This window comes from Phalaenopsis equestris, unplaced genomic scaffold (genome assembly GCF_001263595.1).
Source record: "Phalaenopsis equestris unplaced genomic scaffold, ASM126359v1 Scaffold000002, whole genome shotgun sequence".
NCBI lineage: Eukaryota > Viridiplantae > Streptophyta > Magnoliopsida > Asparagales > Orchidaceae > Phalaenopsis > Phalaenopsis equestris.
The window spans coordinates 81,123,561-81,145,829 of NW_018164444.1; the positions used below are offsets into that span (position 1 = coordinate 81,123,561).

At 33.7% G+C, this 22,269-nt stretch overlaps 1 protein-coding gene across 2 annotated transcripts in view; it reads right to left on the reverse strand.

Moving 5' to 3' along the window:
- LOC110018023 (membralin) overlaps positions 1 to 18,920 on the reverse strand; it is an 87,600-nt gene extending 68,680 nt beyond the window's left edge. For both annotated transcript variants that reach the window (XM_020715235.1, XM_020715234.1), the window contains exons 1-2: positions 18,462 to 18,920; positions 9,135 to 9,197 (exon numbers count right to left, since the gene is read on the reverse strand). In XM_020715235.1, coding sequence (XP_020570894.1) covers positions 9,135 to 9,197; positions 18,462 to 18,626 — 228 coding nt within the window. In that variant the 5' untranslated portion in view covers positions 18,627 to 18,920. The remainder of the gene's footprint in view (positions 1 to 9,134; positions 9,198 to 18,461) is intronic.
- Between the last annotated feature and the right edge of the window lie 3,349 nt (positions 18,921 to 22,269).

Consider the following 22,269-nt stretch of genomic DNA (forward strand, 5'->3'; position numbering starts at 1 on the left):
TCTCCCTCGCCCCCACGAAAGGAGGTTCCAAAGACAGGGGAAATACAGCATTGTGTAAAGGTTGAATGGTTGACATATGACCTACGATGATAGTGAAATCTTCAGAGATATCCTTTTGATGATCAATAGTGTTAGTGTCAAAAACTTGGAGTTGATCAGGAGGAGAGGGAATCACTGCCTGTGACGGAGCACTTTGCTTTTTTGGTATAAGGTGGGGGTGTAGATGGTGACATTGAAAACTGGAGTGGTCGAACATACGACAGTTCAAACAATACAAAGGTAAATGCTCAATAATAACATTTTGCCAATAACTATGGTGTTGTGTGTCTAATCAAATTTCCTCAGAAGTGGCTGAAGTGATGTCTCTTTCAACAAGTACTCTGGCTTCAGATGGACGGGAAAGATTAAAAGTAGGAATGTCCGTTTTGAGTGGTTTACCATAAGCTGAGGCATAAGAATACAACATTTTTTGAGTAAAATAATGAAATTTCATACCAGAGAAGCAAATTCAAACCGGAATGACTGGTAGTTCTGTCTGTGGGTCAAAATGCACCGACCACTTCAAAATTTTCATTGTTCTGTTATCAATCTAGATTACCCTTCTAGCAAATAATCGTGTGTATTGAATAAGAATGTGTCTTTCATCAAAAAGTCCAATTTTTCACTCCACAACAAGAATCATAAGCTAAAATTTCTTACAAATAAGCTCATTTTGGGATGGCCATAAAAAAAATCTCCCGACCAAATTCATACAACAGGATGAAACAAGTTGAATACATTCAGCTTCTGTAAAAAAGATGTCAAGTTTCTCATTTTTCCTATTAGATTTCTTAATGTACTCCGCCAACTCAAAAGAAGAAGGGAAAGAGCATGATTGAGAAGTACCTGAAGCATAGACACTCGTCAGGGCAATAGCATACGATTTGTCTAAAGTCATCATAAGAAAAGGGAGGCAAGGCGAAAGAGCAGCGAAATTGTAGTGGACGGTAGAGCAAAATCCGAAAAGGGGAACCACTGCGGTCTCTGCTCGAGCCCGAGGATTGCAGAAAAAAAAAATGCGGCGAGGAAGAAGACAAGAGGCGACGACGACGAAGGGCGGTTTCTGCTCAAATAGAGGGTGGTTTCTGCTCGAGCCCGAGGATTGCGGAAGAAAAAAACGCGGCGAGGAAGAAGACGAGAGGCTACTACGACGAAGGAAAGGAGAGCGACGGACCTTCCAGGCGGTGACGACGATGAGGAAAGACTGCGGCAACTTTCCAAAATGACGACGACGAAGAAAACGCAGTGAGGAGAAGACGACGCCGGAGAAGACGCAGCAAGGAGTGGAAAGGATCAGATGCGATAAATCGGCGTAATAGTTACTAGGGTTCGTCATGAGGCGAAACCCTAGGTATTTTGTATAGATAATACAATGTGTAGCTAATGCAAGAACATATCTAACGATTTATACTAATGTTGGTGTGTCGGTGTCAGCTATGTATTTGATGAAATATCATAGTAATCTGTCTAATTTATAAGTGAGCTTTTGATTTATAATGAAAAATACTATAATTTTGGTTTTATTATACATTTTATATTAATCATTTATAAAAAAGAAAATAACCACTACATATAGCTCATTTGTGCATTCCTCTATGCCATTGTTTGTCATCCATTGCTTCAAATCAGCAAACTTACACGTCCAAGTTGTGTTTGGTAAACAAGCTACTAATTGAATAGAAGATACAATTTGATAGTAAAGGGACAAATTTTCACAGAGATTAGAGCAAACTGAATATTTTACTTCCACCAGCATAAAACAACATAACCCAAATAAATAAAAGATACAACAACAAAAAGCCTCTAACCCACTAAGTGGGGTTGGCTACATGAATCTTTTTTCTCTAATGCGTCCTATTGAGTGTCATATTTTCATTTAATTCTAATAAATTAAGATCATTTTTTTATACAACATGCCAAAATCTTTTAAGGTCTACCTCAGCCTTTCTGGACATAAGTCGAATCTAAAATATCTACTCTCCTAACTAAAATATTAGATGGTCGACGTTTAATTTGAAAAAACCATTTAAGATGATTCTCTCTAATCTTGTTTGCCACTAGAGCTACATCAACCATATGACGAAATAGTCATTTCGCATTTGTCTATAAGTGTCAAGCAACTTATCCACCTAAGCATTCTCATTTCAGCAACACTTACATTGTTTTATGATTTCTCTTTTAAAGGCCAACAAGCTGTGTCATAGAGCATTACAGGTCTCGCCATCATCATATAAAATTTTCCTTTCAATCTACGCGACACTTTTTAATCACACAATAGGTCTGATGCATTCCTCCACTTCTACCAACCAACAGGAATTCTACTAAAAACATCTTCATCTATATCACCATTACTTTGAACAATAGACCCGGGACATCTAAAAAATTCACACATTTTAATGATTTGATCACCAATAGTTATAACTTTGTCACTAGAGCTACTACAACTACAAAAATTACATTCCATATATTCAGTTTTAAATCTACTCAAACAAAGGCCTTTAGACTCCCAATAGTTATAACTTTGTCACTAGAGCTACTACAACTAAAATTGCATAATATGTTTTCAGTTGTAGATCTACTCAAATGAAGTCCTTTAGGCCCTAAAAACTTTCTCTAGTCTTATCCACAAGAAGGATGTTATCAGCGAAAAACATACACCAAGGTACATCCTCCTGTCCATGTCTAGTAAGAGCATCCATAACTAAAGCAAAAAGATAGGGCTTCAAGCCAATCCCTGATGTAATCCAATTAAAATAGGAAAAATATTTGGTCAATCCTCCTGTTCGAACACAAGTAACAACTCTAGTATGCATTTCTTGAATGACATGAATATAAGTCATATCAACACCTTTTTTCTCTAGAACTCTCCACAAGACTTCCCTCAAAAATTTATCGTAAGCTTTTTCTGAATAAACAAAAATCATATGTAGATCTCCTTATTCTCAATGTACTCCTCCATCAAAACTCTCAATAAATGGATAGCTTCCATCGTAGACAAGCCCGACATAAATCCAAACTGATTATGAAAAACCTTTGTATCACGCCTATATTCAATTACCCACTCTCATAACTTTAAAGTATAGCACACCAAATTAATTCCTCTATAATTTGCACTCTTGTGCGACCCCTTTATTCTTAAATATGAGATCAAAATACACTTTCTCCACTCCTTAGACATCTTTTTAGTTTTTTAAAATAATATTAAAGAGTTAAGTAAGCCAAGAAACTCCCAATTCTTCTAAATATTTTCACATTCAATTCTTCTAAATATTTTCTAAATATTTTCACATTTCAATTGGGATATCATCAGGTCCTACTGATTTTTCACTCTTGGTTTTCTTTAATGTCTCTTCAACTTCTTTTTTACTAATGTGATAGTAAAAATAAAACGTTTTATTTTTATTAATAATATGAAGATCACTAAGATCAATCATAATTGAGAGGCAGTCAATCTCTCCCAAACCATAGCCCTTAAGATTCAACACAACAATCACATATACCTAACCCTAAACATATTAAACCATACTTACACCCCATAATAATAACTAAAAATGACTAAATTCCCCTTTTAATCTTGCGCTAATAAAACTTTTCAAATTATTTGACGAAAGGAGCTGTAGAAACTGATCTAACATTACTTCCCTTCCAAAAAGACACCCTTTCCTCAAGGTGGAAGAGAATAATTTTTTGTTGGATCAAGTCAGATGGGTTGTGTAATAATCTGACAATCCTTTCTATGTAATCCGCACTTCTTTCTCACTTGTCAAATTCTTGGCACGCCCCTTTAGCTCAATTGGCTAAAGAAAAATTTTCATACCCTCATCCTCTCCTAGGAAGTGCCCGATGCATGACATAATCTATTAGTGCGATCATATTCTTGTTGCGGACAATTTCTCCAATATTTGGTCAATCGCAACAGCCATAGTGACTCCCATTGAATGCCTTGGACAACATCAACAACTGCATTAGATATTAGACTTGTCCATGGATGTTGTAGTAAGTAACTTGCATGAATTCTGTCAAATTCAACATCTGCATGTTTGTAGTTCCATACAAATGAGGTCTTCTGCTTGAAGTGAGGCCTAGGAGTTCTTTCTATAAAATACTCGAAAGCATTCTTTACACTGTCAACCCAATCCATGTTAAGAAGTTTTTCCATTATAGTCATCCACTCTCCATCTCATTTTTTGTTGTGAACCACATAATGTATTTCCCAAAATTATCATCCAAGACACTTCTATCACTTCCACTAAGAACACCAATAGTAGTTTTTGGATCATTGCAAAGTGTTGTCAACGGATCTTTTTAAGTCTACGTGATGCTTAAGCTCTACCTCCTTAATTTGATTGCCTCTTCTACAAGAAGATTTAACTAGGTGTGTTAGCGTTGAATTGAAACACCGGGGTAGCGGTATGGGGGCACAGTGATGAGAGAAACCCATGATCTCAAGATTATTATTTGCTTGTGTTTCCTCTACGGCGGCAATCAGTGTGTCTCCAATAAAACTTATGCAAATTATTATAGGAGATGTTGGATATGTGTTGAAATCTCCGCTAACTCCGTGTTATGTGGCTTTTCCATGCAATGAAACTCGATCAAGAATCCCAACACCTGTCTTGTAATGTTTTAACAATGGTCTTGAATGTCACCAAGGACTTGCACAAACTAGGATCATCGCGAAGCACCACCATCATGTCTCCCTTCTAAAACTCCATATACGGAAGTTTCCAATACATCTTAACTATTCCATACCCAATATTGCATCAGTGCTCCCTAAATCTAAGGGAAGAAAATTCTCCATCAATTGAATATCATGCCGAGTTAAAATCACCCCTTTATAAACTCCCATGTTCTTCTCCACCTATCTGGTCCCCATCATGACTCCAAATTTCATGTGTCAATCATCTTAAGCCTCAATTGCTTCACAACTTAAGTAGGGATGAAGTTGCAGTTGACCCAGCTATATACAAACACCGCTATGTTCTGCTCTGTGATCAGTTCCTGAAATTTGATAGTACGATTCGGTGTTTAACCCTATCATCGAGTTTAATGAGATTTCTACCACATTCAAGAGAGGGTACTCGTCCACCACCAAAACCTTCTTTGTTTCTTCAACCTCAGTCTCCTCATCACACATTGTGAGAACAAGTAAGATTCAATCCTTGCAATGATGTCCTAGGGCAAACATCTCGTCCAACAGAAAATAAAACCTCTTGGCTCGCTTATCTTGAATCTTTATCTTTGTAAGGCGTTTGAATGCCGCCCCCGGCCGTGGCTCATTATTCATGCCATGTGAAGCCTCTCTATGGAATCCCACTGTTTGTGTTTGGTATCATCATGGTTTTAGCATTTTGGTATGATGATTCAATTGCATTGCTCCTATTAGTCAATTTCACTGCATTTTTATCTTCAACCAATCACGCTAATTTCATAATTTTCCACAATCCTCGTCGTTTCGGCAGATGAACTGCTGCTCCAATTACTGGTCTCAACGCTTTCAAGAAGTTTTCTTCCAACACTTTTTTTGATATTCCTCTCAAACGGTAGGATGACATCTCAAATTTATCTCTATAATCCATGACGGACCCATCTTAAACCAATGCGAAAAATTGCTCATGTAAATCCCCTACCCCCATGATTCTGAAGCACTCCAACAATCGGTCTTTGAAAACTTCAAAGTTTATGATTGGTTGACGTTGTTCTCTCCATTAATGCCATGTTAAATCCTTCCCCTCCAAACACAGAGTATAATGAATCCCCTTTAAAGACATCCAAATAAATCTTGAGAAAATTCCAAAGGATCTTTAGGGATGTAATGAAGAAATATGCATACTTTTCGGGGCTTAGAAGCTTTATTATGGTTAATTAATTCATTAATGATGTTTTCTAAATTTCTATTTTAAGAAAATTTTATTAGAGTTATGATATTTTTATATTTTTCCAGGATGGGATGTTCTCCCCTTTCCAAAGCCTATTTATTGATAATTTTTGGAGTTTTCTACAATTAATTATGATCTTTCAAAGTTATGGTATTATTTAAGCCTTTTTTTAATTGTTAATAGTAAATTAGAATTTTACATAGGAAAGTTCAAATCTTCGTATAAATACTCCCAATAAATCTTAGAAAATTATCTTTAAGTTAGGCTCATTAAGGGGAAGGGTTTAGACTTAGTTAACCTATAGATTAAGCACTAATCAAGGGTTAGTTCATTAGGAAAGAAGGTTGCTTACTGATTTCAAAGAGGAGTTGTTTGTATTTTTAGATTTATATTGAATTAATTATGATTTATTAAAGTTTGGGTTGAATTAATTGAATTACTGAATTTTTTTTAATGGATTAACTTAGAAAAATCAAAACCTTACTGATTTAACCTCTTAAATATCCAAATAAATTATGAAATTTTGGAAATTTTGAGGTTGATTAGCGGGTTTAGAGTGATTTGCCCAAAGTGAAGTCGAATTTTAAATGATTAGGGGTATTTTAATAATTTTTCCTAATCTAAGGCATTAGAGTTAGGGTTTTAGTTTTTTTAGTTTTAGCTTAAATCAGAGAAATTAATTATGTTTTAAAATAGATTTTTAAAATTTAATAAGATTCAGGATAATTAAGTTAATTAATTAGTTAGGAAAATTAAATCCAAAGTTTAAAAAATCATTAACGCGTTTAAACTGTGGATTAGAGGTCTTGAAAAAATTATCTGAGGTTGAGGTTGAGGTTGAGGTGAGAAATTTTGTAAGCTATTTTACTTTAATTAATTATTATTAAATATGTATTTATTAATTAATTATTAATTTTAGAATTTATTTAATTAAGAAAAAGAAAACAGTGGGGGTCGATTTTATTTTTCTGAATAAAGAATAATTTTGCGAGTTCCAGTATTTACATGTATTTTTTTGTTTATATTTTAATTTTTATGATTTATTGAAGTTTAAGTCATTTATTAAAATAAATAAATCCGAAAAATTCTCAAAAATTTCTTCTATTTCCTATTTAGATTCCTAGGCAGCAGGTAGAACCCATATTCATTAAAGAACACGTGTCGAGTTAAAAATCATAAGCTTAACAATCAGATCGTCGTCCTCTTCCTCCTGCCATTGTCATGAGTCATCCTTGAACTTTTAAGTCATTCGATCTCGGTCAATACTCAACCATATTCAGAAAAATAAAATGCAAAATGATCTATGAATATTTCTTTAAATATCAATATGGCTAGATTATAGTTTATTTCATAAAATATCAAGGTCGAGGAAAATGAAAGAGCTTGGAGTGTACCTTGCCTTGGTGAGATTTCCCTGCGATTTAGCGGTCACCAAACTTCATCAAGCCTTCACGAGTGTGTCGGAGGTGTTACTTCTTCCTTGGATAGTTCTCCTCTTGTGAATTGAGAGAGAAGAGGAGAACAGACCTTAGGCTTGGTGTGAGATGGAGAGGGTGTCTTGGTTGAGAGATGGGGAGAGTAGAAGGAAGTTTGGCCCTGGCATGAAATTTAGAGAGTGGAGGGGAATTTGTGAAAGATCTAAAGTAGAGAGGAGATGGCGATGTTGTGGGATCAATAGGAAACAGAGACGGCGGTTCGGTTGGGAGGAGTGGAGGAAGAGGGGAGAAAACATGGAGAAGTGGGGTGGCTTGGTTGGGAGGAGTGGAGGAAGAAGGGGTGTGGTTGGAAGAAATGGAGGAAAATAGAGGTTGGGGTGTGTGGGTTACTAAGAGGGAGTGGGGTCTTGGTTTGAACCAGATGAGAAAGAAGAGAGGGAGGGGGGAAGCGAGGGGGAAAAAACACATGTGAAATTTGGTAGCGAATAGATTTACATGCATATCACCCAAACAAGTACACTTACATAACTAACACCCGCGGCTCCATATTTGCCTAAGGCAACGACACTGCCCCCATGTCACACAAATCCTACTGATTGCTACTGCTCGAGTCTACTTCAAACATTGTCTCTTGATCTAACAACCGGAGAGGGCGGGTTTACATGAAACTCCACAATCTTCTTCATCATTTATTCCACGGCCATGAATCTCCTCTCAATGGATGAGAACCGCCCCTCAATGGCCAAGAAAAGCTCATCCACTCCAAAGTTAATTTGACTCACATCTCCCTCTAATTTCGCTTGCAATGCATCTACTTTCTTGGTTGTCATTATTCCTAGGACAAGCTTTCGATCACGAAGGTGAAACACCTGTACGTTGTGATCCCGTTGTTGGCTTCCAAACTAGCTCAAATCGTAACTGTACAGCGAGGTTCAGTCACGAAGGTGAAACCCTATACATTGTGATCCCATCATTGGCTTCTCAGCTAGTTCGAATCGCACAATCTCGTCACTGGCTTCCCTACTAGCTCAAATCGTGATTGTATCGCGAGGTTTGGCCATGAAGACGGAACCATGTACGTCGTGAACCCATCGTCGGCTTCCCAGCTAGCTCGAATCACTTCTGTATCAAATCATGATTGTATAGCAATGTTCAGACATGAAGGCGGAGACCTCTAAATCGCAATCCCGTCGTTGGCTTCCTAGCTAGCTCGATATGCGATTGTATCGTCATTACTCACAGGATGTTGCTCTAATATAAATTTGATAGAAAAGAGACAATTTTCCACGGAAATTAGGGCAAACAAAACATTTTACTTCACAAGCACAAAGCAGCATAGCCCAAATGCATAAAAGATAAGCACCTACAATTTGAGAGACATGCAGTCCCTCCTAAACCCTAACCCTATGATTCAAGATAACAAACACACATATCTAATCCAAAACATATTAAGTCGTATTTAAACCCCAATATAATAATAACTAACAAATGACTAAATCACCCTTATAGTCTTGAGCCTAATATAAGCTTTCAAATAATTTGGCAAACGGTGTCTGCTTATTTAACACAATTTTAATCAACCTATAACTAAAGTTAGCTAAAAATGTAAAATAAGATAGCCACAAACATGAAATTCAAAAGAATGCACTGGTGATCACCCCGTTTCCAAACAAAGATACAAAACATTAATTCATAAAATTGGGAAATCAAGCTGAAAATTACACCTGCAATATGAAAAATGTTGAAATGGATATCAGATTATAGCAAAGAGAGTATTTACCTTAATTTGAACTAACTGTGCTTCAGTAAATTTAATTCCTGTCAGTTCAGCTGAGCAACCGGGCTTCACATGCAATGAAAAAGCGGATGGAACTAATCAGATTTCTTTAAAAATCCAATGCCAAAAGTAAATTGAAATGATCATCCAAACTACTTTACTGCACATATACAAGACTGCAGTCACAAAAAAAGGAGCATTTATATACATGGCACACAATTCTTAAGTATTTACATGTCACACCTAAACTTACATATTTACACATATAGCAGACAAATCTTTAATATAAACTCTAAAGTAGCACAATTACCAACTTTTAAAAGTGAATAACAATTTCATACATAGGTTTAAAGCACCAAAATGCTATGTAAATATGGAAATTTAGATGGGAGATGTGTAAATACATAAGAGCTGTGTGCTATAAATGTAAATTTCCCCCAAAAAAACCAATACAGCAAGCTCCTAACCTTCATTTATCTTTGTTCATTGAAGGCGAGAAAATGCAGAGGGGGAAGAGTAAAAGGTCAGCAAAAGAAGGATAGCAAACATGCCTAAAAGAGATCATGAATATTGAGCTAAGAAGAATTCATGGGCAAAGACCAGGTTATGGTGGGAATTAATCCCAACTAAATGATGCCAACATTACGAATCTTCACAAGCTACATGAAACACATCGGAAAAAACTTTATGAAGTATTAGTTGTCTTATTAAGTACATTTTCCCTTTTCTAAAAATCACCCTATTACATAGTAGGTAATACAAACTCATTTTACTCGATAACAGAATGGCAAAATAAACTGATAAACAGAAGAAAGATAGAAATGCAGTAAGATGTTTGGTAAAACAACAAGAATGCGAAACCATAAAAAGATTGGGCAAAAAAACTAAAAAACAAAACTTAAATAATAATCAAATACATAACATTATTTTCGGTAAATACCCATGCAAAAAAACTTTCAAATGTTTTGCACAGAAAATCCAAACGTTTTAGCCTTTTCAAAACTACAATCAGGTTAAACAATGCTAAAAAAGAAAATGAGAATATTTTATTCTCTTTCCCAAACGATCTGTAATTCAAAACAAGGATCCCCATGAAACCCTTATGAACTGTTTGTTACAACTACAGTGGAGGATGTATAGGGTGGTTAAATAAATCTCACTCCCAGCTAAGCAGAGCTCAGCAATTCATACAAAGATACTGAAAATATAGGAAGATTTGCATAGAAACCGCTCAGTTTCTATGTTTTCACATGTCTAACACGAAAACTTCTATTTTTACATATATGTCACATTATCTATGCATGAGAGGGTGCATTTCACATTTTAAAGGTTAAGAGGTGGTTTCTTTATGTGACATGAAAGATTTGGGCGGTATAAGTGTAAAATGTAAAGTTTAGGTGTTAGATATGTAAATAAATAAGAATTAGATGGTATGTATGTAAATGCCCCGAAAATATATTTGTTAAATCACCTTCCAAAGTATCATTTGTTCCTTGTGCATATGCTCCTTTCATTAATAATTTACAATGATATATAGAGATATTATAAATTTATTTATGCCTTTCTATTCAAGGACAAATATAAATTTCAAAAAAAAAAATGGAAAGACTAAATGGCAATACCTGCCCAATAAAGGAAAAAGTAATACAAAAGGAAAGGATTCAAAATAAGCATAGAGGAAATCCGTACTAATAGAGAAATGTACAAAATAATGACCACCAAAAAATTCATAATTAAATATACATACACAACAATACCCAAAGGATTTAATCCATTCAAAAACTACACTAGCTTTTAAAAGAAAAGCGAAAGATGTTGATGATAGTGTGTTTGTTATCCAAAAATTAAAGTAATTCATAAGGGTGGCACTATCAACCTACCATATTTCCGGCAAAAATATTGTTCAACAAGCCTAAGTGCAAGTGCTCGGTGAGGTGTCCAGGGCAGTGATTATAAATGAGTTAATGCCCTCAATCAATAATTCAAACTGAACTCAATTAATTCTTATGTAAGTTTGTTTAAGTTGGTAAATAAACAAGTGTGGATACTTTTTTAAAACTCAAAAGAAAATGAATTAAGCTTCGACACACTCAAACTTGTTTAATTATATTCATGAACAACTTATTTGTTGTTCATTTTACTTATTGAACATTGTTCAATAGGTAATTTGTTGAAATTTTAATATGAAGGTCAAACATAGTACATATATTAATTAATTGAAATTTGGTTAAATATACTATGTTTAACTACTTAATTTAAAATAATACATTACAGTGCAACCTAAATACTATTTCAGGAATAAAGATCTATCAAATTTTTTAACATGTGTTCATTTATTATATCTTAATTATACAAATATCAAAAGTATATTAATACATTCAAATATATTTTTATTTTTGTTTATTAACATTAATATTGTTGAGATTGTTGAAGTACAATTTTGAAAAAATATATCTAATCTCAATAAGCAAGAGTTCCCATATTACGAACGGATGCGAATAAAGAAATTAGTCCATGAAACTAATATTAGGATCAGATATTGGAATATAGGTACTCTCACTGGTAAATTAATGGAATTAGTCGATATTATGATTCATATAAAGATAAACAACATGTGTATTCAAGAAACTAAATGGGAAGGAGAAAAGGCTAAGGAGATTGATAACTTAGGTTTTAAGTTTTCGTATACAAGAGTCGCACTAAAAATGGTGTAGGTGGCATTATAGATAAAAGTTTGAAAGATAATGCGTATACAAGTAAGAGTCGCACTAAAAATGGTATAGGTGGCATTATAGATAAAAGTTTGAAAGATAATGTTGTAAAAATTAATAGAATTTGAGAAAGAATTATAAACCTTAAGATTATTGTTGATACCAAGATTTTTAATATTATAAGGACTTATGTTCAACAAGTAGGTTTAGATATAGGTTCTAAAGATAAATTCTTGACAGACTTAGAAGTTTCATTATAAATGATACCGCTTGAAGAAAGAATTTTATTAGAGGAGATTTAAATGGACATGTTAGTAGAGTGGTAGAAGATTTTAAAAATATTCATGGTGGCAACGATTTTGGAATGACAAACGAAGAAGGTAGAATCATATTAGATTTTACTTTAGCGTAAAATTTTGTTATTGTCAATACTTTATTCAAGAAAAGAGATGGGCATATTATTACTTCTAAGAATAGATCTAATAAAACACAAATTGATTCTTTTCTTATGAGAAAAAAAGATCGCGTTATGAGTTGATTATTTTGTTATGAGAAGAAGAAAACTTTGAGAATGTAAAGATTGTAAGGTCATTTCAAGTGAGGATTTAAGTACTCAACATCAATTATTAGTTCTAAATTTTAAGATAAATAGTTGCAAAATAAAGAATACTATGAATAACGGTCGTACATTAGATAGGAGTACCTAAAAGACACAAATAAAATTATTTTTATGAGTAAAATTCAAGATTCAAAATTTAGGATGTTCATGAAGAAGTAAATTTTATGTGAGATAAAGTAACAAACACTGTTAAACAAGCGGCAAAGGGGGTACTTGGAGAATCAAAAGAAAAAGTTTCTAGAAATAAAAATAGTTGGTGATGGAATAATAATGTGCAAGATAAGATAAAATATAAGAACATATTGTATTATAAAAATTGGTTCAAATGTAAAAACTTAGAGGACTGAGAAAAATATCAAATGACCCGTAAGGAGTTTAAGAGAACAGTCTGTGACGCTTAAAATTATGCTTTTAGTGATCTTTATAATAGATTAGATACTAAGGCGGGTGAAAAGTATATGTATAACTAGTCAAACAAAGAGAAAAGAAAAGTAAAAATTTAACTAAAGTAAAGTGCATTAAAGATGAAAAATAAAAAAATGGCTTTCTTAAAAAAAGATATTCAACATATGTGAGTGAGTTATTTTGATAATTTTTTTAATGAAATTTCTGAAAATATAATCAACATTAGTGATCTAAATATCGTTAATAATAATAAACATTTCATTTTTACCGTCACATTACTAAAAAATAAGTTGATGAGACTTTAAAAAAAACCAAGGGAGAAAAGCCTGATGAACCTAATGAAATCTTAATTGAAGTGTGAAAATATATATAAGAGATTTAGGAGTTTCTTGGCTTACCAAACCCTATAATATTATTTTAAAAATTAAAAAGATATTTGAGGAGTGGAGGAAGAGTATTTTGGTCCCATTTTTTAAAATAAAGGGATGCAAGAGTGTGCAAATTATAGAGGAATTAAGTTGACGTACCATACTTTAAAATTATGGGAGAAGGTAACTGAACATAAATTAAGACGTATTACAAAGATTTCTCATAATCAATTTGGATTTAGGTCAGGCAGGCCTACTATGGAAGCTATACATTTATTGAGAGGTTTAATGGAGAAGTTCAAAGAAAAAAAAGATAATAAGGAAGAAAAAAAGATGATCTACATATGATTTTTATTGATTTAGAAAAAGTTTACGATAAGGTTCCAAGACATATCCTTTGGAGAAATCTTGAGAATAAATGTGTTGATATAACTTATATTCAAGTCATTAATGATATGTATACTATGATATGTATACTAAAGTTGTTACTTGTGTTCGAACTAAAAGAGGATTGACCAAATCTAACCAAATATTTTCATATTTTTGTTGGATTGCATCAGGGATCGGCTTTACATATCTTTTTGTTTTAGTTATAAATGCTCTTACTGGACAATTATAGGAGGATGTACCTTGGTGTATGTTTTTTGTTGATGATATCCTTCTCGTAAATAAGACGAGAGAGAAAGCTCAGAAAAAACTTGAATTATGGAGGTCTACATTGGAGTCTAAAGACCTTCGTTTGAATAGAGTTAATATTGAATACATGGAATGTAATTTTAGTAATAATAGCTCTAGTGAAAGAAAAACTATGGGTGATCAAATTATTAAAAGGTGCGAACATTTAGATATCTCGAACCTATTATTCAAAGTGATGGTGATATAGATGGGAATGTTATTTAGTAGAATTTAAGTTGGTTGATTGAAGTGGAGGAATGCTCCAGGCATATTATGTGATAGAAAAGTACGCTTAGACTGAAAGGAAAATTTTATAAGATGGTGGTGAAACCTGCAATACTCTATGTCGTTGAATGTTGGCCTTTAAAAAAGAAGCATAAAACTAAGTTAAGTGTTGCCAAAATGAGAATGATTAAAAATGAGAATGATTAGGTAATGATTAGGTGGATGAGTGGCTTTACACTTAGAGACAATATGCAAAATAAATATATCCGTGGTAGGGTTGGTGTAGCTCCAGTCACTGACAAAATTAGAGAAAGTCGTCTTCGATGGTTTGGTCACATTAAACGTGGACTATATGATAATCCGATTAGGAGAGTAGATGTTTTAGATTCGATTTATATTAAGAAAGATAGAGGTAGACCTAGAAAGGTTTGGGCATATTGTATAAAAAATTATCTTGATTTAATATAATTAAATGAAAATATGACACTCAATAGGAAGCAATGGGAAAAAGGATTCATGTAGCCGGCACCATTTAGTGGGATAAAGGCTTGTTCTTGTTATTGTTGTATAGTAATAATAGTGTTTCGTGCTTAATCAAATAAATTAGAGGTGTGTCAATATTATCAATAATTTAATAATACTCCAAATTTTACAAAAATAAAATAACAGTTTATAATTAATAAAATATCCTAATAGTTAATTTACTTCCTAACTTTTTAGACTCACATGTGCTCTAACCCCTCATCACCCCTTCCACCCCTACCCAGAATCTCAAGACTCTCAAAAGTTTAAAGCCTCAATCATAAAAATGGGAAAAAAAAATACAAATGATAACTTTGTTAATGTAAGAACTCAACGAAATTATTGATGTTTAAAGGATTTGTGATAGAATTGGCAATGCAAAACAAGTGAAAGCGGTAAAATCCCATAAGTTGAATACTCAATAATTTGTGGCACAAGAATTACTTGCCCCAAAAATTAGATTGGCGTGATTTAACCTAAATTTTGACTAAATCTCAATAAAGTGGTATTAAGAAGTGTAAGAAACTAAAGGCATAAGTGCAACTTATTAATGTTATATGATCGCGAGAAAGATGGTTCGTGGCTTCTTTATTATCTTAAATAATTACATATAGTGGAATGAGTAATTGCTTGTTCATTTAAATTTGTAAAATTATTTTTTAACGAATTACTTGAATTTTGAGCTTGTTTATTAGATCGTATAAGTATTCTTTCAATTAGTTTAAGCAAGTCAAATATGATTACAAGAAAATTTAAAGATGTCAACTAAAAACATATATGTGAAAGCTGAACACAAGCTAGAACCAAACATGAACTTGTAACCTGACCACACCAACATCAATCCATGATATATTCGGCTCAGCTCGACTCGATTATAGCCCTATCCAAAGGACCAAAACAACCACACAATTATACACAAGCCCACCGACAACCCCATTGAAAGGGACTTGCCCATTTGGTGCAAACGAGCAAAAGAGGGTAGCTTCTCTGTTTTAATAACGGTTTGATGGATGAAAGATATCCATGAGCTTGTCACGTTTAAGTGGAGTCATAATATTTTTTTGATACAACTGGTGTGTTATGTAGGTAAATGTTTTAAAAGACGAAATCGAGGATTGAGGTACTTTTTCTTTGAGAGGACAGCGTAAGCCTCGACGCAAATTAAGGCATAAGCCTCAAAACAAAACAAAATAAAAACAAATAAAATTAAACATAAGAATTAAAATTATAATTAAGAGGGATGTACATAAGTACCACCCAATTCTTATAAATCTAATGCCCTGAGCTTTAAAAAGAATTGGGCGGTATGCATGTAAATGAGTAAATTCCCCTAAAATTAATTTAAACCTATTTATAAATCTAACAATTTAATAAACAACAAAGTACATCTACTTATAATAGTCATTTAAATACATATCACCCAATTCTTTGAGGCTCTAGAAGGCTCGATACGGAAGTTGACACAGAGCTGGACTTCTATAGTGGATAGGATACAGAAGATGACGGCACAAAAGAACCCAGAAGACATCATCTCAAGAACCCAAAAGGCACATAAGCCTTTGATTGGACTTCGACGCTCAGGATGCAGAAGGCTCGGAAAGAAGTAGAAGCCTTCAATGCTCGGGACGAACTTGGACTTCGACAATCAGACGACTACTTGACGCAAACGTGCTAGAAGGTTCGGGATAAAGCGTAAGGAAAAAAGCAACAAAGGTCTCACAATGACGCTCTAGCCCTATGTTGTGTGATATGGCAGTTAAGACAACTTTAAATTAAGTAATTTGCTTCGACGCCTCATTCGATTCAAGGCGTAAACATTTGGAGGTGACACCTCACTGTAGATAGGCATAGGCCTCGCCAGCACTGACAAGGCTTACGCTTCAAGTTGTTGTGCAAGCGCCTCGAATCGAGGCATGCCTCAAGGCGAAAGCCTTGAATGCTTTTTTAAACATTGATGTAGGTAGCATTCAAAGATAGGACATATATGGTCAAGATAAATAGTGTGCATGTGGTAAATCCAAAATTTTAATATGCTACGATAAATCCACAATTACTTTCCTTAAGTTAAAGAAAAACTAAAAAAATATTGCAATACCTACCAAGCATCCATGTTATTTAAAATTCATGTGCATAGAAGCTCCAACTAAGCATTTCTCAAGCCTGACGATAGACTAGAGAATAATATAAACCTATTTTATTTTTCCATCAAGGTGGTACTTGAAGAAAGCCAGATACACATAAAATGTTTGTGATGTTTATAATAAATATTATTTATCGGTCAATTTTCATTTATGTCTCGCTAGTTTATTAATTCAACAAATATAACAAAAAATAAGTATGATGGGATAGCATATAGCAACCTACTTAAAGTCTAGTTTTATCATTATTTCGCCAATCAAGACCATCAATTACACCCTTAAATACAACCAACATCCCATGTACTTGATTCCAAGCTAGTTTAAATATTTTACTCATTAAAGGCAAAATTATGTTCTCACACAATCAAAACCATTCATTGAAATAATTTTGATGCACCTGTTGGATAATCAAGTGATCATAAAAATTTTTGAATCATGTCTGCCTCGAGTTTTAGTGAAGCTAAAGAAAATGGAGATATTTGATTTTAATAGGGGTGTCAACGGGTCGGGTTTGGGTCTGACCTGAATTTGGTTAACCCGAACCCGACCCAAATAATAACGGGTCAAAAACTACGACCTGAATAAGAGCTTGACCAGTTAACCCAAAACCGACCCAAACTTTCACGCTTATTTGGGTCATTTTTGGGTTTTTGGGTTCAACCCGAACTAAACCAGACTAATAAACGGGTTGAATTTTCTGACCATAACTTGACTCGAGAAATATTCGAGTCAACCCTAACCCAGATTTTTCGTGTTGGGTTCGAGACGTGTTGGCGTGTCAGGTTAATTTTTGACAGCCCCATATTTTAATTTTATACAAATAAATTTCTTACGACCACACCACAATATAATAGGTTACAAAACGTAACAATTTAAGACATGGGAACACTTTGGAATTGTTGCTACTATTTGTAACAGCTTTCATAGAATTATTGTGAGAAAATTATTTTTTGAAAGTACAGTGAGTATTATAGACTTTCTCCTTTTTAAAAGTTGGAGAATAATTTTCTTATAACCGCCACTTCATAGATTTAGTTGTAAGAAATTCTTACTAAGCAAAAACATTAAAAAATTTATAGTCAAACAAAACTATGCCAGTTCTTTAGAAACAAAGGTGAGAAAAAATCCGCTGTGAACAGACCATTAATCAGGCATCAGAATTTAAGAAAACTTCTCATGGGGATTGAAACTAGGCAAGGCTTTGTGGCAGAGCCCCTAAAATGTATTCAATGTTTGTGGATTATTACATTAAGGGCGTTATTGAGAATTTTATTGTACTTCTGGTTGTCCTAAATTGGGGGTATAATTCTGATGTTTTATCAAAGTAATAATAGTTGAAATTATGCACAATCAAAATATTTTGAAATTTGCAACAGCAGCAACAACAAAACAGTCATCGATTTGAAGAACGAGAGTTCTGTGTTTTTGGTGTATTGCGGTTTCAATTAGGTCTCACCTATTCTCAACAATGTGTACCAATCTACACACTGTCTACCAAATAGTTCTCAGTTTTTTATTTCATCCGCGTATTAAAATGCCAAAAAAAATTTATTGATTGAAATTTTATGTAGTATAGCAAGAAACCACATTGCTGATAAACTAAAGGGCCCCAAAACGATGAATTAAACGCAAGCAAATTCCACGCAGAAACCTCTCAGCTCACCTGCCTGCTGAAGGAAGTTGATGTGCATGACCACAAGCAAGCAAAAGAGCGCAACGGCGACGGCGAGGTAGACATACTCCAACACCATTCGAATCCTCGGCGTCAGGAGCTGAGACAACATCCCTGAAAGCCGCGCGTGGACGCGCAGGAAGGTTTGCTCCGGATCCATCCACACCTCACAAACCCTCGAATCCTAATATCTCCCCCTTCCACCCCTCTTCCGTATCAAAGACAAACCAAACCCTAATCAAATGCATCGATATACAGAGACGGGCGGAAGCGGCAATAAGATAGAGAGCATATCTACGGAGGCGACGGGAGCAGCGAGGATGGATGATTGTTGCAATCGTCTTCGAAATTCCTCCCACTGTTTTGCCTCGTTTCTGATTCTGATTTCGCTCTGCAAGTAGATCGGGGAACTTGCCTGCCACAATTTTTTTTTTCTTTTCGATTAATTTTAAGATATTACAAATTTAGAAGATTATTATCGCTCTATTTAGTGCGGATATATTAATTATACCGCTGCCAAGAGCCCACTCATGTCATGTCAAATATCTTCCGTAAAAATAATAATTTTATGAGTTTTTTTTTTTTTTTTTTTTTTTTTTTGGAATTCATTTAAGTGTTGATTTAGGTTGTGTTTGGGAGAGCTTCTTTGCAGCGGTGACGTTTTCAAAACGCGACCGTCTATTTGGAAATCTCATTTCGGTGGCATTTTTTAAAACTTCGTTCGCATGTTATTATTAGACGTAGATCGTGGGGTCCTACCCGCGATCCGCGTTTCATAGAAGCGAAAGACTGGTAGTGCCCCTCCTCGTTCATCGGTTTCGAAATGTCAAACTGTTTTCTTCTCCTTCGTCCTTCCTCCTTGGTTTCGAAGGGTCGTCTATTCCTCCTCACTTGTGAATTGTAGGTCTATGTTCTTCTCCTTCCTCCTCGGTTTCGAAGGATAAGTTGTTTTGTTTCAAAGTGTCGGCCGAAGGAAATCGATAGCTTTTGATCTTCTCCTCAAAGGATTAGGTTTAATTCTCCGATCTTCCTTCACTTTTAGGTCGGTAGATACCCCATTTGCTCGCATTTGGAAAGATCAATGAGGTTAGGTTACAAAATAATCTAATTAAAAATGGCGAAATCTAAAATGTTGTACATGATCGTGTCGAATTGTCCACTGTTGCTCACACCTGCTTTATTTGTTTTTATTTTGTTGAACTATTTTTTATGCATTTTATTTTATGAAGATTTGTTTCACGCTGCACCAAGGCTTTCTATGCAAGTCGACAAACTCTCCACTGTTTCTTTGAACATTTCGTTATTGCTCGATTAGATTTGCAAATGTTTTATCATAATCCTAAGTATATATTCAAAATTTAGATTCAAGATTTAGATGCTCAGGAGGAGGTGGATCTATTGCTTAAGGGTAATTCTCATTGCCATTGTTAATTGAACTTTTTTTTTGTCTCATTATAGTAGATATTAGTGTGTTAAGGTGTATTTCACTTTTATTTAGTTAACTGTGCTTTAACTGTGCTTATATGATGTGTTCCGAAATATTTAAGTGATATAAATATTTGGTGTTTTCTTGTCCTAACATTTGAACATTAAATTTTAAGAATAATTTGTATTTTCATGTTCTTGAATCTTCATTTTTATCTTCCCTTTATAATTGAGTTGAGAATGTTGGTAAATTTGTAAATATCAAATTTTTGGCGGCATGTATGTGTCAAATGAGTTCTAAAGTAGGTTAATTAGAACAATACCAAGTTTACGTGCCAGATTGTTCTTTTAACTAAAAAAATACGCAAATCAGATGCTTACAAAACACACAAACCAAAAGCTGCAGCTTATCCAAAACAGTAGCAAATTGTTCATTTTTCTAGAATCAGCTATTCTCTAAACGCACAAACTAAACAGACAGACAGCTTATCCGGATCAGCTGCTTATCACCCAGATTATCAGGATAAGTTGGATAAGCTGCAGCTGCCCCAAACAGATCGTTAGAGGAGCTTATCAATTATGCAAAACACCTTTAAAAATCTACATTGTGAATTAGACATTGTCATTTGCTATAAAAAATGACAAAAATTTATCATTATATTGAAATAATTTTTAGATTTTATTAAATTTTTGCTCTTCTGAGAAATTCTTCATTACATGTGTTTATGCTGAGAATTACATTGAGGTGTAAAAAATTGACATGACACACCAACTCAGCTGGAACACGACTTAAAAAATTAGGTTTGGCATGATCCGACTAATCTTTTTATCGAATTTGTGTCAGGAATTCTAACTCTTGTAATGTTTTGGTTCGTGTTAACCTGTCAACCTGGAATTCATCCAAAACTTACTCAATTACCCAAAATTACCCATCAACTCAAAATTTACCCGAAATTGACCTGAATTTGACTTAAAATTGACCCAAATAGTTGTTATTCCTCGTTTTAAATGGTTTCTATGGTACGAGTTTGGTTGGCAGGTTAAATGAGGATCATGTTTATGCTAAACTTTTTGACTTTTTTCATATTCAGGTTAAGTAATGTCAAGCACTTTTGTGTTGGGTCATGCACAAACCAGAACCAGACCCGTGAATCTGACTTGACACCTCTAAAATCTCCCCATTAGAAAAAAACAAATTATGGAATCTAATTTTTACTCTTGCTATCAACATTTCAAAATTGTGATTTATATCGAGATATTTCAACTGTATTTTGAAAGCCAGAGAAAAAAGTGTGAGGTTAAATTTATTGAATTTAAAAAATGTGTATGTAACTCATAACTTTTAAAACTTCCTAATGCTTACCTATCTTTTAGTAAGTACAATCGGCAATTTGTTTATCTTATAATGTTCTTACTTGACAAAACTCTTTGTAACATTTTTTGGTTGAATGATTTTTCACTCTTATTTTTAATTGTTAGAGCCAATTACTTCCGATCAATCTCCTATTATTTTTCAACTAGGCATCGCATTTATTCGTTGATGTAGATTTATGTATAAAAATTTACGAAGTCGAAATCTTAAATCATATCTCAAAATTTATATCGAATGATGAAAATTTGTTGATGAGGTATTGCATATCAAATCATATGCTCAGATGCTTTGATAAATAGGTTGTTGATGCACTGGTTTTTAAAAATATACATATCATTAGAAAATTAGTTAACCAAGTTTTTATTTTAGAATCATTGTGAGAAATATAATCATGAATACAATGAGGTAAGAAAATACTTTAATTATGGCTCACTTGAAGTTAATTTTTTTTTTAACTTTTGTTCGTTCATCATCGTTGAATTCTTCTTCTTTCAAATCTTTCCCACTTTTCAATTATAAAGTGTTTACATGTTCTCTCACATTAATTTAGATGTTGCTCAGGAGAGCACCTAATTATTGTAATAATGCTTATCATAAAATTTATTAGTTCATTGCCTTTCGAGAATGTCATAAGTCTTTGCATGAATTTAGAAAGAGAGAGCATGAGTTTTATATAAGCATCCATTTATGAGATGTCTCCATTCATTGCCTATTTTTGCTTGCTCAAAGGCTAATGAAAACCAAGAGGTTGTTAAATCATGTTTTACTTATCTGAAAAAAATTGTATGATTGCACAAACATGAGAATGAATTTCGACACTACTGATTTTGATTTTTCATAAATTTAACACACAGAACTTGGGATTATGCAAAAGAATTATTTACTTGGAACAGAAAGCAATGTTGATTTCTTAAATTATTCCATTACACTATTATAAGCAAATTTTCCCTTATAAAATAAAAATTAAAAAATAAAATGTTAGCAAATTATGCAAAAGAATTATTTA